Source organism: Hemitrygon akajei, chromosome 19 (genome assembly GCF_048418815.1).
Source record: "Hemitrygon akajei chromosome 19, sHemAka1.3, whole genome shotgun sequence".
Taxonomy (NCBI): domain Eukaryota; kingdom Metazoa; phylum Chordata; class Chondrichthyes; order Myliobatiformes; family Dasyatidae; genus Hemitrygon; species Hemitrygon akajei.
The window spans coordinates 53,266,197-53,281,650 of NC_133142.1; the positions used below are offsets into that span (position 1 = coordinate 53,266,197).

Sequence of the window (15,454 nt, forward strand, 5' to 3'; positions counted from 1 at the left end):
ACAGTCCCCCTCAGGAATCGATATATAGTTTTACATACTGTTGGAGAGGTTGACCTGACAGAGGAAGACCACAACGAACGGGACTCTGGCACTCTGCCCAGTGCTGTTATCAAGAGAGCAAGGAGAAATGCCGTCGTTATAGGGGATTCCATCATGAGGGGAACAGACAAGAGATTCTGCGAGCCGGACAAGGATACCCGAATGGTGTGTTGCCTCCCTGGTGCCAGGGCACGAGATATCTCAGATCGGGTCCAGAGTATTCTCAGGAGAGAGGGCAAGCAACCAGAAGTCTTGGTACATGTTGGTACCAATGACATAGACAGAAAAAAAGAGGAGGTCCTGAAGGAAGATTACTGGGAGCTAGGAAGAAAATTGAAATGCCAGACCTCTAGAGTAATAATCTCAGGATCACTGCCTGAGCCGCGTGCCAATGATGGCAAGAATAGCAGAATTAAGCAGACGAACGTGTGGCTAAGTAACTGGAGCAGGGGGTAGGGCTTCAAATTCTTAGATCACTGGGATCTATTTTGGGGGAGGCATGACTTATACAGAAACAATGGGTTACACCTGAACTCAAAGGGTACTAATATCCTGGTGGGATTGTTTAATATAGCTGTTAGGGAGGGTTTAAACTAAGTTGGCAAGGGGAAGGAAACCAGGGTGTTAGGGTCGAGAAAGAGAAAAATAGAAATAAGTCAAAGATACTGTGCAGCAAAGATGGCAAGAAGGACAGGCAGGTGAATAGACAGGATAATTTGCTGTGCAATAGAAATATAGCAAAATCAGTAACAGATACAGATCTAAATGTACTATACTTAAATGCCCACAGCATTAGAAATAAAGTGGATGATCTTGATGTACAGCTACAGGTTAAAAGATATGACATAGTGGCCATCACTGAGTCATGGCTAAATGATGGATGTGATTGGGAGCTGCATGTTCAAGGATACACAGTGTATAGGAAAGATAGGAAGGTAGGTAAAGGGGGTGGCGTGGCCCTGATGGTAAGCAACAATATCAAATCACTAGAAAGGGACATAGGATCAGAAGAAGTAGAGTCCCTTTGGGTCGAGTTAAGAAATGGCAAGGGTAAAAAGACACTAATAGCAGTTATATACAGGCCTCCAAACAGCAGCCAGGATGTGGACTACAAGTTACAACTGGAAATAGAAAAAGCGTGTCAGAAGGAAAATGTCAAGATAATTATGGGGGATTTTAATATTGAAGTGGATTGGGAAAGTCAGGAAGATACTGGATCTCAGGAGAGGGAGTTTGTAGAATGCCTATGGGATTGCTTACTGGAGCAGCTTGTCCATAAGCCCAGCAGGGGATCAGCTGTTTTGGATTGGGTGCTGTGTAACGAGCCTGAGCTGATTAGGGAGCTAGAGGTAATGGAACCCCTTGGAAGTAGTGATCATAATATGATCGAGTTCAGTTTCAAATTTGAAAAGGAGAAGCTGGTATCAGGTGTATCAACATTTCAGTGGAACAAAGGAAATTACAGCAGTATGAGAGAGGAAATGGCCCAAGTTGATTGGAAAAGTAAGCTAAATGGAGGGACAGTAGAGCAGAATTGGATGAAATTCCTACAAGAAATAAGGAGAGTGCAGGAAAAATATATTCCAAGAAAAAAGAAAATCATAAAAGGAAAAATGACACAAATGTGGCTGATGAGAGAAGTTAAGGCTAAAAGAAAAGCAAAAGAAGCAGCATACAAGGAAGCAAAAATTAGTGGGAAAACTGAGGACTGGACGAATTTAAAAAATTTACAGAAGGAAACGAAGAAAGTCATTAGGAAAGAAAAGATGAATTATGAAAGGAAATTGGTAATTAACATAAAAAAGGACACAGAGTTTTAAAAAAATATATGAAGAGTAAAAGAGTGACAGGGGTAGATATAGGACCTATTGAAAAGGATGCTGGAGAAATTATAATGGGTAACAAAGAGATGGCAGAGGAACTAAATGAGTATTTTGCATCAGTCTTCAGTGGAAGACATTAGCAACATACCTGATAGCCAGAGGTCTCAGGGAATAGAATTAGGTACAGTCAAGATTACTAGAGAGAAAGTGCTTGAGAAGCTAAATGGACTAAGGATAGATAAGTCTTCCAGACCAGATGAAGTGCATCCACGGGTTCTGAAGGAGGTGGCTTTGGAGATTGTGGAGGCATTGGAAATAATCTTCCAGGAATCAGTAGACTCTGGCACGGTTCTGGAGGACTGAAAGGTCACAAATGTAGTTCCATTGTTCAAGAAAGGGGGGAGGCAGCAAAAAGAAAATTACAGACCTATTAGTCTAACATCAGTAGTTGGAAAGTTATTGGAGTCGATCTTCAAGGATGAGATTATGAATTACCTTGAGGTGCATGACAAAATAGACGCAAGCCAACATAGTTTCATGAAGGGAAGATCCTGCCTCACCAATCTATTGGAATTTTTTGAGGTAATCTCAAATAAGATAGACAAGGGAGAGGCTGTGGATGTTGTATATTTGGATTTCCAAAAGGCCTTTGATAAGGTGCTGCATAAGAGGCTGCTTAATAAGATGAGGGCCCATGGAATTACAGGAAGGATATTGGAATGGGTGGAGCATTGGTTGATAGGCAGAAAGCAAAGAGTGGGAATACAGGGATCCTATTCTGGTTGGTCGCCGGTTACTAGCGGTGTTCTGCAGGGGTCGGTGTCGGGGCCTCTTCTTTTTACACTGTATATCGACGATTTAGATTATGGATTAAATGGTTTTGTGGCTAAGTTTGTGGATGACACCAAGATAGGTAGAGGAGCAGGAAGTGTTGAGGAAACGGAAAGGTTGCAGAGAGACTTGGTCAGTTTAGGAGAGTGGGCAAAGAAATGGCAGATGAGATACAATGTTGAGAAATGTATGGTTGTACATTTTGGAAGAAGAAACAATCGGGCAGATTATTATTTAGATGGGGAGAAAATTCAAAAATCGGAAGTGCAAAGGGACTTGGGGGTCCTAGTGCAGGATACCTTAAAGGTTAACCACCAGGTTGGATCAGCAGTAAGGAAAGCGAATGCTATGTTGGCATTCATTTCAAGAGGAATAGTGTATAAGGGTAAGGAGGTGTTGATGAGGTTCTATGGGGCACTGGTGAGACCCCATTTGGAATACTGTGTGCAGTTTTGTCCCCCTATCTTAGAAAGGATGTGCTGATGTTGGAGAGAGTTCAGAGAAGATTCACTAGGATGATTCCTGGAATGCAGGGACTAACATATGAGGAGCGTTTGTCAGCTCTTGGACTGTATTCATTAGAGTATAGAAGAATGAGAGGGGATCTCATAGAAACATTTTGAATGTTGAAAGGGTTGGACAGAGTAGATGTGGAAAGGCTGTTTCCCTTGGTGGGTGAGTCCAGGACAAGAGTTCACAGTCTTAAAATTAGAGGGTACCCATTTAAAACAGAGATGAGGAGAAATTTTTTTTAGCCAGAGGGTCATGGATTTATGGAATTCGTTGCCACATACAACTGTGGAGGCCCATTCATTCAGGGTGTTTAAGGAAGAGATTGATAGGTATCTAATTAGTCAGGATATCAAGGGATATGGGGAAAAAGCCGGAAATTGGAACTAGATGGGAGAATAGTTTAGCTCATGGTGGAGTGGCGGAGCAGACTCGATGGGCCGAATGGCCTGCTTCTGCTACTTTGTCTTGTGATCCCTACTTAATATGGGACCCAAAACCATTCAACTCTCCAGGTGCAGTCTAAATGCATTATAAAGCCTCAGTATTACATCCTTGCTTTTATATTCCAGTCACATGAAATTAATGCTTACATTGTATTTGCATTCCTTACTACCATTCAACCTGGAAGTTAAACTTAGGGAATCCTTGGACATATTACCCTCAGGGAACCATCTGCATGCCACCTTGACTGAAGAGAGGAGCACTTTTAGTCATAGACTAAGACAACTGCGCTGCTCCAAAGAGCTCTACATGAGGTCATTCTTACCCTCGACCATTAGGCTCTATAATGAGTCAGCCTATAGCTGGGGAAGAGATGACTGTTTGAGGTAACAGTTTTTATTCTTTCTTACTTCTCTTCTAATATTTGTATATTGGTGCACTTGTAATGCTGCTGTGACACTGTAATTTCCTTTGGAATCAATATAGTATCTATCTATTGTAATTATAAGATTTAAAATGAAAGATTCCAAAAGTGGCCTGCTAGTGTCGGACCATTCAAGGTTAGTCCAAACTCTGCATCTATACTGACAATTTTATTAATTGTACAGAGCTGATTTCAAACAACTGTGAGATCACTCTGCCAGGGTTTGACTTTGTGAGATTGGGGTCTGACTCTGTACTTGTAGCTTATTGTAGCATCACACAGAGCTGACAATCTCTTTGCACTGATGCTATCATTATAGGTGTAAATGATGGACACAAAAGCCCAGAGAACAGAATCACATTCAGCAGTTAAACTGGCTTTTTTCCCCAGCTACAGTGATAGAGAGTTCTGAGAGGCTGTCTGAGTGGCGACTTGGATCTGCTCCAGTTTGCCTACTGGAGCAACAGGTCCACAGTAGATGCTATCTCATTAGCCATTCACACAGCCCTGGAACATCTGGACAGCAAAGATGCTCTTTATCAACTTCACCTCAGCATTCAATACCATCATCCATCCCCTCAAATCTAATCAACAAGCCTCAATATCTCCTTGTGCAATTGGACACTGGATTTCCTCACTTGCAGACACCAGTCAGTTTGGATTGGCAAGAACATCTCCTCCGCCATCTCCAACAGCACAGGTGCACCAAAGGGCTGTGTACTTAGCTCGTGCTCTACTTGCTTTACACCTATGGTTCTGTGGCTAGGTGCAGCTCCAACACCATATTCAAGGTTGCTGATGACACCATGGGCATGGGCTGTAAATTTGGCTGAGTGGTGTCTTAACAACAACCTCTCAATGTCAGAAAAGACCAAGGAGCTGATGATCAGCTTCAGGAGAGGAAAACTAGAAGTCCATGAGACAGTCATCGTCAGCAGATCAGACACGGAGACTTTAAATTCCTGGGTGTTACTACCTCAGAGGACCTGTCCTGGACTCATCATTTAAATGTAATTGCAAAGAAAGCACAACAGCACAACTTGCTTAGGAGTCTGCAGAGGTTCGCCATGACATCAAAAGCTTTGACAATTTCTGTTGACGTGTAGTGGAGAGCGTATTGACTGGCTGCATCACGGCCTGGTATAGGAACACCAATGCCTCTGGTTGATCTTTCACTGATCCTATTTGGTAATTGTTCTAGAGATTTGAGTATGCCCACAGGAAAATGAATCTCAAGTCGTATGTGGTGATATATACGTACCCTGATAATAAAATTTACTTTGAACAAATGCTGGCAGAAGTCAGCAGGTCAGGCACCATTCCTGATGAAGGGCCTCAGCCTAAATGTTAATTTTTTATTCCTTTCCATTGATACTGCCTGACGTGTTGAGTTCCTCCAGCATTTGTGTGTATTACTCTAGATATAAAGCATCTGCAGAATCTCTTATGTTTATGGTTTTTCCTCCATGAAATGTTAACTTGTATATTTCCAAAAATGTTCCTGGATGAGATGTTAAATCAAGGCTCCATCTGCCCTCTTGGACAGATGCAAATATTTCAAAAACACTATTTCCAAGAATGAGGAACCAACCCGTGTTGAAGCTATCAATCCTTTTCTCACCACAAGTGCTGTCTGACAAGCTGTGCATTTTCAGAATTTCCTGTTTTAATTTCAGCATCTGCAAAATTTTACTTCAGTTCCAAAGCAGATTATTTTTGCACTTTTCTCATTGCTGCTTATGGGCAAGCACCGACTTTTCTACATTGCAATTGTGATCACATTTCAGAAAGTATTTAATTAGTTAGGAGGCGTTCTGGACTGGAGCAACCTACATAAAACCATATTGATGTTTATCTTTCAATTATCAAACAAAAACCTCAATATACAATTCTGTGGCTCTCGTGCTAGCATATGTGAATTGGGGAGTTGTGCTTGTGAAGAAATTTGACAGTGCCAAGAGACCAGAATTCTTATTCAGAAAACAACAAACAGGAGAGTCCACAGATGATAGAAATCCGGAACACACACAAAATGCTGGAGGAACTCAGCAGGTCAAATGGCATCTCGGAGAGGAATCAACAGATGACGTTTCAGGTCAAGACCAATCATCAGGACTGGTAAGGAAAGGGGAAGAAACCAGATTAAGAAGTGGGTGGGGGGAGAGAGCCGGTAGGTGATGCATGAAGCCAGGGGAGGGGGAACTGATAATAAGTTCTAAAATGTTTGCATTTGTCTGTGACGGTCAGCATTAAAGAGAACCAACACTTGGGATAGGACCTTTACCAGGCTAATGATGGTTCTGAAATCGCATTTGAATGCAGTCACCTTGCAGCGCAATCAATCCGGCCTCCAGAAACTCCAGGTCAGCATCATTCCCTGCGGCTTTGAACTGGGCTAGTTGCTCCTGGGAAAGAGAAGGAAGGTGATAACACAGTGCTGCATATCAGGGCAAGGACAGCACACCAAATGACCCCACTGGCACCCTGGCAAAGTGACCTTAGATTGCATCTTAAGGTTTCAGAAAGGGGGAGAAAGCATCATTAAACATCTATAGACATTATTCCCAAAGTCCTGTTCCCCTCACCCAAGCAAATTCTGTACTGTGAAACAACGTACAACTTGTGTCTGACAGTGAGATTCTGTATCTCTGACACGTGGAATAAAGCCAATGCACCTTCATGTGAGCAGAGTCCTTGTCAGCACAGCCAGCATTTGAGACGATGTACAAATATCCACCTGATGTCCGGGTCACTATGACATCATCCATTATTCCTCCCCTGTCGTTGGTGAACAGCGACAGCGTGCCCTGAACAACAAGCAGGGAAAGATTAGTTTAATCTCCTATTTTTATAGAATCCTTTATAATTGTTGAATGTTGCGTCTTTTTGCACATCACGCCAACCCAACACAGCAAATTCCTAATACGTGTATTGTGAATAACGTTGACCCTTGAGAAAGATCTCAGACCCTGCACCTACTAAACATAGCCAAATACTGTAGGTGAAACAAAAGCAAGCACGCATGCATACACACAGAGCCACAAATGAGCTCCCCCATGCCAAACTAGCAATCAGCTTCCGAGCTCATAACAGATGCTTTCTAGACTCAAGGATTTCACTTTTGTTATGTCTCTGTAGTTGGTACGTAGAGCAACAAACAGCTAGAATAACTCAGTCGGTCAAGGAAATGGGCAGCTGCCATTCTAGGTTCCTTATCTGAACAGAAAGATGCAGATAGTCTTGACCCGAAACGATGACTGGTTGGTACGTGGGATGGGCTTTGGATACGTATAAAAAGTGCACCATGATTATTATAAGAAGCCAACTGACAAGAATTGTTCTCATTGTAGCTGTTGAATTTCACAGAGGAGAAGCTGGCCATATTTCAGCAATCACTGTCACGAGGCTACTGGACTGTGGAGATATCATATAAAATCCCATGTGACATCAGCAGGAAATGAAGTACAAATGCAGCCATTAAATGCAGCTCCATCCCATCCTTGTACCGATTGAGACATGTGTACCAGGAGCACACCTAAGTAAACCTGAGAAAGTCTGCCACACTCGGGGTTGATGACCACTAAAAACAGGCAGCATCAGATACCCAGCCCACACAGTCCAAAACTACATAATCAAAGCTTTTTACAGTGCCTTGAAAAACTATTCAGCCTCAACCTTCTGTTTACATAAACGAGTATTACAACCAGGAATTTGATCAATTTAACTGAGAATTTTTAACTTGGGAATCACTTGGCGAATGAATGTATCCATTCTTCAATTAAGTAAACATCCACAACAAGCTCTTACCTCAGGCTTGCACCAAATTAGCTCTAAACTTCAGTTAATTGAAGCTTTTGCCGGCAAATTAACTGCAAACTAATGTGTCAAGATTCCAAAGGATATTTTTTCAAAATTTCCTCTAATTGCCAGACTCACTGTGAACTACTGTTCTGAGGATAATAGCAGTCCATTATATCATCAATTTAGTCTAGATAGAAAAAAAGTGGCATGGTTAGAGCTAGTTTAAAACCAATCATATTATAATTAGTTTTTTCTGTACCGCAGATCACGGTCTTTATTGGGGGCTTTGCCATAGCGTGCTCGGTGGGTGGAGGGAGCTGGTGCTTTTTTGTGGAAGTGGGTGGGTGGGGATGGGGGGGGTCGTTGCTTTGCTGCTGCCTGTACATTGGGGGGGGAGTTGGGAGGGGCTAAAGGGTTCTAACATTTTTACTATCACTCATTCTTTGGGGCACTCTTCTGTTTTCATGGTTGTCTGTCAAGAACAAGAATTTCAGTAGGTATATTGCATGCATTTCTCTGATATTAAATGGAACTACTGAACTATTGATTCCCCCATATCAGTAAGTCTGATTGGGAAACACTATTTTAAGCCGTTACATGAGCAACACCCCAGACTGATTGCTGTCTTTCCTCCCCAGCCCTGAACCAACCAGATAACATCAACTTTGGTCAAGTCAGCTGCAACACAGACCAGAGTTCAAACAACCCGCAAGATTAAAGCTCTGGTTGACACTCTACTGCAGAAATGATGCTCAACACCTCTGTCAGAGATGTAATGATTCAGAATCAGAATTATTAATACAGTGGATTCTGGTTAATTGGACACCAGTACACTTTGGCCCAATGAAGCAGCTGCCCTAATTAGCAGGAATTTCATGGAAATAGTTAAAAAGGTATAAAAAAGACAAACTACCATTTAACTGAGTGAAAACATTATATATTTAAATGAAATACAGGACAAACGAGAACTCTTCCAATGCTACTACAGTACAGTCGGCCCTCCTTATCCGTGGATTCCATATGCGCGGATTCAACCAACCGTGGATTGGGAAAACCCGGAAGTTCTCTCTCCAGCACTCGTTGCTTGAGCATGTACAGATTATTTTTTCTTGTCATCATTCCCTAAACGAGTGGTCACCAACCTTTTTAAGCCCAAGATCCCCTACCTCGGCCTTAGTTCAAGGCAAGATCAACCCCAGATCAATTAGTTACATGCATGCGCACCGGGGCAGAAAAGACCGGAAGTAAAACCCTGCAACCCGTAAGTAGAAATAATGTATAAACACCAGGTGTACCCACCCTTTTATGCACTGCAGACCAGTTTAATATTGATAATATTCTTGCAGACTGGCTGACCGGGGGGTGGGGGGGGGGTGTTAAACGCGACGAGAATACAGTGATACTCGAAGCAGGTTCCTTATGTCCAGTGTATTCCGCAATTTAGTTTTCATGGCTCTCGGCACTTAGCTTCTGTCCCGTGCTGCACACATTTTTTTCCATGCACAAAACTCAACGTGTTTGTCTGTAAGTGCGGGGTGTTTGGACTCAAGGTGCCGAAGCAGTTTTGAGGGCTTCATTGCCTCGGACAGCCTCCCAGCCTGAACTCCAGCCTCCTGCCCTCCCGCCGTCAGATGCCTTAGCCAGGTGTGGTTGGTCGTGGGTGGGGTGAGAGGACAAGGTCAGGGCCGGAGGTCCCCGTGCCGGGGCCGCGGCGGTCGCAGTCCGGAGTGAGTGACTGGCCAAGCCAGGAGTGGACAGGACGTGCGCCCGCCCCCCTTGTAGGATCTATTGGCCAACAAAAGTTGTTTCAGTAGATCACAGCGAGGTAGCTGCTCTGATATTTACGAAATGCTGAGCCCAAATTAGGTCGCCTGCGAACATTTTAGCACCGGGTTCCCCACGAACATTCAGTGTGGTAAACAGGTTCAGAGGCAGTGCTCCAGGCCAGTAGCATTGGTAGTTCTCGCCGGCCACACAAGGGTATCACTGCATTTAGGCAACTGATGATCTCGCGTGCGTTCAACAGTGGGTGTGACAGGAAATGCAGAAAGGTGCAGCTGACTCATATCGTTTCATCACGGCCCGGTGGTTGGGGACCACTGAATTACACTGTGTAGTGCGGCGGAGCTACACAGATGCGCACTGGGCAGAAAGAACGGAACTAAAACCCCGCAACCCGGAAACAATCTCTCAACAGTATTTGCGTATTTTTTGTTTCGGGATCTACTGGGAAAGTCTCAAAGATCAACTAGTCGATTGTGATCGACGGGTTGACAACCACTACCCTAAACAATACAGTGCAAGAACTACTTACATAGCATTTACATTGTATTAGGTATTATAAGTAATCTAGAAATGACTTAAAAGTACAGGCAATCCCCGGGTTATGAATGAGTTCCATTCCTGAGTCCGTCTTTAAGTCGGATGTAAAGCCGGAACAGGTACATCCGGTATTATTTAGCGTCAGTTAGTCAAACATTTTTCTTAGTATATAGTACATATTTTACCTTTCTATGCATATAAAACACAAGAAACATACGTATTTCAATAACTAAACCACTGCGTTGCTTAGTAATAATTGTAGCTTTCATTGGGGCAGGGCCTTTCGCATGCTCCATTAAAATTGTTCCGATCGTTGACCGACTGTAGCCTAATGCTTTTCCAATGACCGATGGCGTTTCACCTCTTTCCGATCGCTTTATTACTTCCACCTTATTTTCAATTGCGAACATGATTATTTTCGTGAACAGAAACACTGCGGATTAAGAGCAGTGTCCTAATGTCCACCACAAGGAGACATTTTAAATAAAATCCGGTGTGCCGCTGGGTCCTAAAGACCACCGCATTGAGACAGGTTGAATAAGGGACTTGAGCATCCACGAATTTTGGTATCTGCGGGGGGTCCCAGAACCAATCCCCCACGGATCAGGAGGGCCGAATATACTATAAAACTGTGTATTCGTTCCTAATAGTTATTGATGGAGGAATTCAACCAGTGCACGCTGTCATGTATGGGCTGACCAGGCAATGGGGTAGCACCTCTCATGAAAGGACTTGTCACATCCATTCCAGAGCAGCTTCTTCACCTTTTGTCCCCAATGGACACTCAGCTCTCACCTGTGGCTCCAAGTAGCTGTTTGCATGCAACGGCAGCTACATCCCAGTAAACCACTTCAACAGATTGGTTAAAGCAGGTGAGGGCAGCCAGAAGAACTCATAACCCAGTGAGATAAGGACATGACTGTCCTCGCAGGTGAAGTCAGCTCTGGTGAACTGGATGGACGAGATCAACAGTGAGATCCAACGGCCAGGCTGGTGATTCTGCAACACTTCGGGGCAAGCAGAAGTTATGATAAGGCATAGAAGTCATGATTGTCCATTGCAACCAAGGAGATCCCAGCTTATGATGACTACCCATCCCACTGAACCTGGACTTCAAAGGCCAAGAGAGTGGAACTTTCCTAGTGCACAGCTTTCCAACTTTAAAAACTCTCCAGCACAGGTTTTACTGTCATCGTTGGATACAACAGCCAGCCAATAAAGGTATCCCCCACTTCAAGCCACTTCGCTTTTACGAAAGACATACATTAGTACCTGTTATCGCTAATCAAAAGAAATCTGAAGAGGATTTTTGCTTTTACCAAAATAGGAGAAAAGGGAAAATAGCGTTCAGCACTTGTTTTGCAGAAAGCCGTTATAGAAGCAGTGCACACCCCGAGCAGTGAGAGCAGAGCACCCCGAGCAGCGAGGAGCACCCCGAGCAGAGAGAAGAGCAGAGCACCCCGAGCAGCGAGGAGCACCCCGAGCAGAGAGAAGAGCAGAGCACCCCGAGCAGCGAGAGCAGAGCACCCCGAGCAGAGAGAAGAGCAGAGCACCCCGAGCAGACAGAAGAGCAGAGCACCCCGAGCAGTGAGAGCAGGGCAGAGCACCCCGAGCAGTGAGAGCAGGGCAGAGCACCCCGAGCAGTGAGAGCAGGGCAGAGCACCCCGAGCAGCGAGAGCAGAGCACCCCGAGCAGAGAGAAGAGCAGAGCACCCCGAGCAGACAGAAGAGCAGAGCACCCCAAGCAGAGAGAAGAGCAGAGCACCCCGAGCAGTGAGAGCAGGGCAGAGCACCCCGAGCAGTGAGAGCAGGGCAGAGCACCCCGAGCAGTGAGAGCAGGGCAGAGCACCCCGAGCAGTGAGAGCAGGGCAGAGCACCCCGAGCAGTGAGAGCAGGGCAGAGCACCCCGAGCAGTGAGAGCAGGGCAGAGCACCCCGAGCAGTGAGAGCAGAGCAGAGCGGAGCACCCCGAGCAGTGAGAGCAGAGCAGAGCACCCCGAGCAGTGAGAGCAGAGCAGGGCAGAGTGGAACGCTCCAAGCAGCAAAATGTAATTAAGCATTTCAATCATGGTGAACGAAATAAAGTCATTGTGCGTGCATCGAACTTGCCTCCGTAAGTGAAACTACACTGTACATACGTTATTTCTACTTTATATAGGCTGTGTATTTATCATATAATTCCTGCTTTTACTATAGGTTAGTGTTATTTGGTAGGTTATTTTTTGGGTCTGGGAACGGTCAAAAATCTGAACAAAATTAGTGCAGATAATGCTTTCATGATTGCATCCGCCAAATCTCCATTTTCATTGTAACGTTCATGATGATTGTTGATAATCTTCAAATTCTTTGCATTTCTTAACTTGAAGTAGCGAAATAATTTCATTTTCACTCCCAGCCATATCTAGCATCGAAGCCTGAATGCTTGAGACCATAGTAAGAAAACAGTTCTGAATTACCTTACAGCTTACTACTTGCCAACTATTAGTGACAAAATTCACTGCTTTTCTGAACACAAATACACACAACTGAAGCTATTTAAAAACAATTTGCTCCAAGTATGATGTACTGATTAACAGCCACACAAGTTCACATGACTGACACTGGTTAGAAACTGTTCAGCAACAGTGTCTCAACTAAGTGACATAGTGTCCCAAATAAACAAAGGGAATCCTGGTCAGTTTCACGATTGTTTTTGCTCTTCAAGAATTGTTCCAAATAAGCAACTGCCCTGATTAACCAATGGCACAATCCACTGTAATGGTGAAATTTGTTGTAACGCAGCAGCAATATTGTGCAATACATAAAATAATATATTTTTCATATATATCATAAACTTTATTCACGATAAAAAATACTTACAAGAATAAATCATGCAATTCCTTTTCATTCTTAGATTAATAGTCAATACTTCGGTGCTATTCTATGACATTCCTTAAAACCAATAGGTCTATTGCCACTCATGTGGTCCTGAGGCGGTAAGAAGAGGCTTCCTGACCCAACCCAGCCCCCTCTCCAGTAGTGTAAGAACCCTATACTGTCATCCTCCCCCACTGAGCCAAGCCCCTGTGGTGGCTGCACCAAGCTTCATCGCCCCCCTTAGCACGTGCTCCTGCAGCCTGGAATGTGCCAGTCAGCAGTGTTCCTCCGAGGACATTTCAACGTGCTAGCAGACTAACGACTTTTGGGCACACCGAAAGATCATCGAGGTCATGATCTGCCACAGCAGCACTTGACATCGTATAAATTTTGTTTTAAACTAAATATACTTTATTCAAAATAAATTTATTTACAATTTACAATTAACCATTCAATGGCTCTGAATCCTTTACAGACATTACCATTACATTCTGTACATTCCCACACTTTCAGCCACTCACATGCCACTCTGTTGGTTCATCTTTACCCACCATTGTTGAGGGGTATACTCCCCGCCACCCGACCCCTCCCATTCCCGCAGGAGAAGAACCCTAAACCATGGTCCTTCCCCACCGGGCCCTTGCGGTGGCTGCACCGAGTTTGAGTGCGTCCCTCAGCACGTACTCCTGCAGCCGAGAATGCGCCAGTCGGCAGCATTCTCCCACAGACATCTCCGTGTGCTGGTAGACCATCAAGTTTCGGGCCGACCAAAGAGCATCTTTCACCGAGTTGATGATCTGCCAGCAGCACCGGATGTTGGTCTCGGTGTGCGTCCCCGGGAACAGCCCGTAGATCAGAGAGTCCTCAGTTATGCAGCTGCTGGGGATGAATCATGACACTGTCCATCCTCCTCCACGAACCCACAGTGTGCAAAGAGGTGGGCCACTGACTCCTCCTCACTGTAGTCCTCCCGTGGGCAGCGGGGTTTGGAGACGACGTTCCGGGCGTACATGAGGGATCTGACTGGGAGTGCCTACAATTATTTTAACGAGGTTTACACCTAACAAGATAACAGCAAATTAGAGAATCTGTTTCTGGATTGTGTACCTGGACCATTTGTGATGGCTACAATCGTGTTTGGAGCGAAGGTTGTGTTTATTCCAGAGACCTGCTGATTGAGCTATGGAAACTGATGTTACTGCCCAGTGTGACCAGAGTGCAGTGGGAGTGCAGTGTTTTGTGTTTAACTGAGACCTGGCCACACACACATTTTCTGGACCATTGTGCTACCATAGCCGGCTTCAAGGTTTTATTATTCTGTACTTTATCATTAGTTAAGTTTGAACACTGCTAAGTGGCTTTTTAAATGTTGCTGCTGTAAACAGACAGACAGACATACTTTATTGATACCGAGGGAAGTTGTACTATCCCACTTGGGATCAATAAAGTATTTATTACTAATTCAATTCAGCATTGGGATGGAGAGGTTACCGGTGGGAAGGTATTTTATGAGAGGAAGCCGTCTTCACCTGGTTGTCCTTGAGTTCAGCAATGTCCCCCACGATCAAGCTCTCCATGAACTTCACTTGATCCTTCCCAGTCACCTTGCTCTGAAACACAGAACATGTATACACAAGATGCCAAAAACACTTCCAAGTATGTCAGTTATAAGAAAATTATATTTTTAAACACACACAGGTGGGATATACATCATTTTCCTGTACCTTTATCTTGTCCATTCACTGGAAATGAAAAGGCAAAAAAAGTGGACGTAACACAAAACATTATCGCATAGGTATTTATTTTACTTACTTAAATGAGGATGTGAATTTGACCCCACAAAAGGACAATGATGCCTCAGTCCCTCCACAATCCCCAAAGTAATCAAGGAAACTCTACTCCCGTCTCCACTAGCCAATAGCCCTTTGGTTGGGCATTCCACCCAAGCTCACAGTTACGCTCCTGAAGTATGTAAGCACCTCAGTGTAAACTTGCCCCTGTAATTTACCATCAAAGAAAACAAATTTATTTTCTGATATTACTCATGAAAATCATTTTAGGATATTTTATTATAACATTAAAGGCACTGGATTAAGCCAAGTTATTACTTGTGTTGCTGGAAGTTTCTTCCACATTCCTTAAGCAAACTAATTCCAGAGTTTCCTCTATTCCCCACTATGAATTTTCACTTCTTACCAGCCTATTACTTCCCCTAGGTCCTCTCCTCTCCTATCGGATTCTTTCTTTTCCAGCCCTCAACTTTTCTTACCCACCTGGCTTCAACTATCACCTTCTAGTTAGCCTCTTTCCCCTCCCCCACTTTTTTTCATTCAGGCATCTTCCCCCTTCCTTTGCCCCGAAACTTTGACCGTTTATTCATTTTTATAGATGCTGCCTAACCTGCCA

General features: G+C 44.1%; 1 protein-coding gene across 1 annotated transcript in view; it reads right to left on the minus strand.

The window, feature by feature from the left end:
- Nucleotides 1–15,454, minus strand: part of amt (aminomethyltransferase) — a 58,303-nt gene that overhangs the window by 24,082 nt on the left and 18,767 nt on the right. The window contains exons 3-5 of the mRNA XM_073072518.1: nucleotides 14,578–14,658; nucleotides 6,747–6,878; nucleotides 6,398–6,476 (exon numbers count right to left, since the gene is read on the minus strand). Coding sequence (XP_072928619.1) covers nucleotides 6,398–6,476; nucleotides 6,747–6,878; nucleotides 14,578–14,658 — 292 coding nt within the window. The remainder of the gene's footprint in view (nucleotides 1–6,397; nucleotides 6,477–6,746; nucleotides 6,879–14,577; nucleotides 14,659–15,454) is intronic.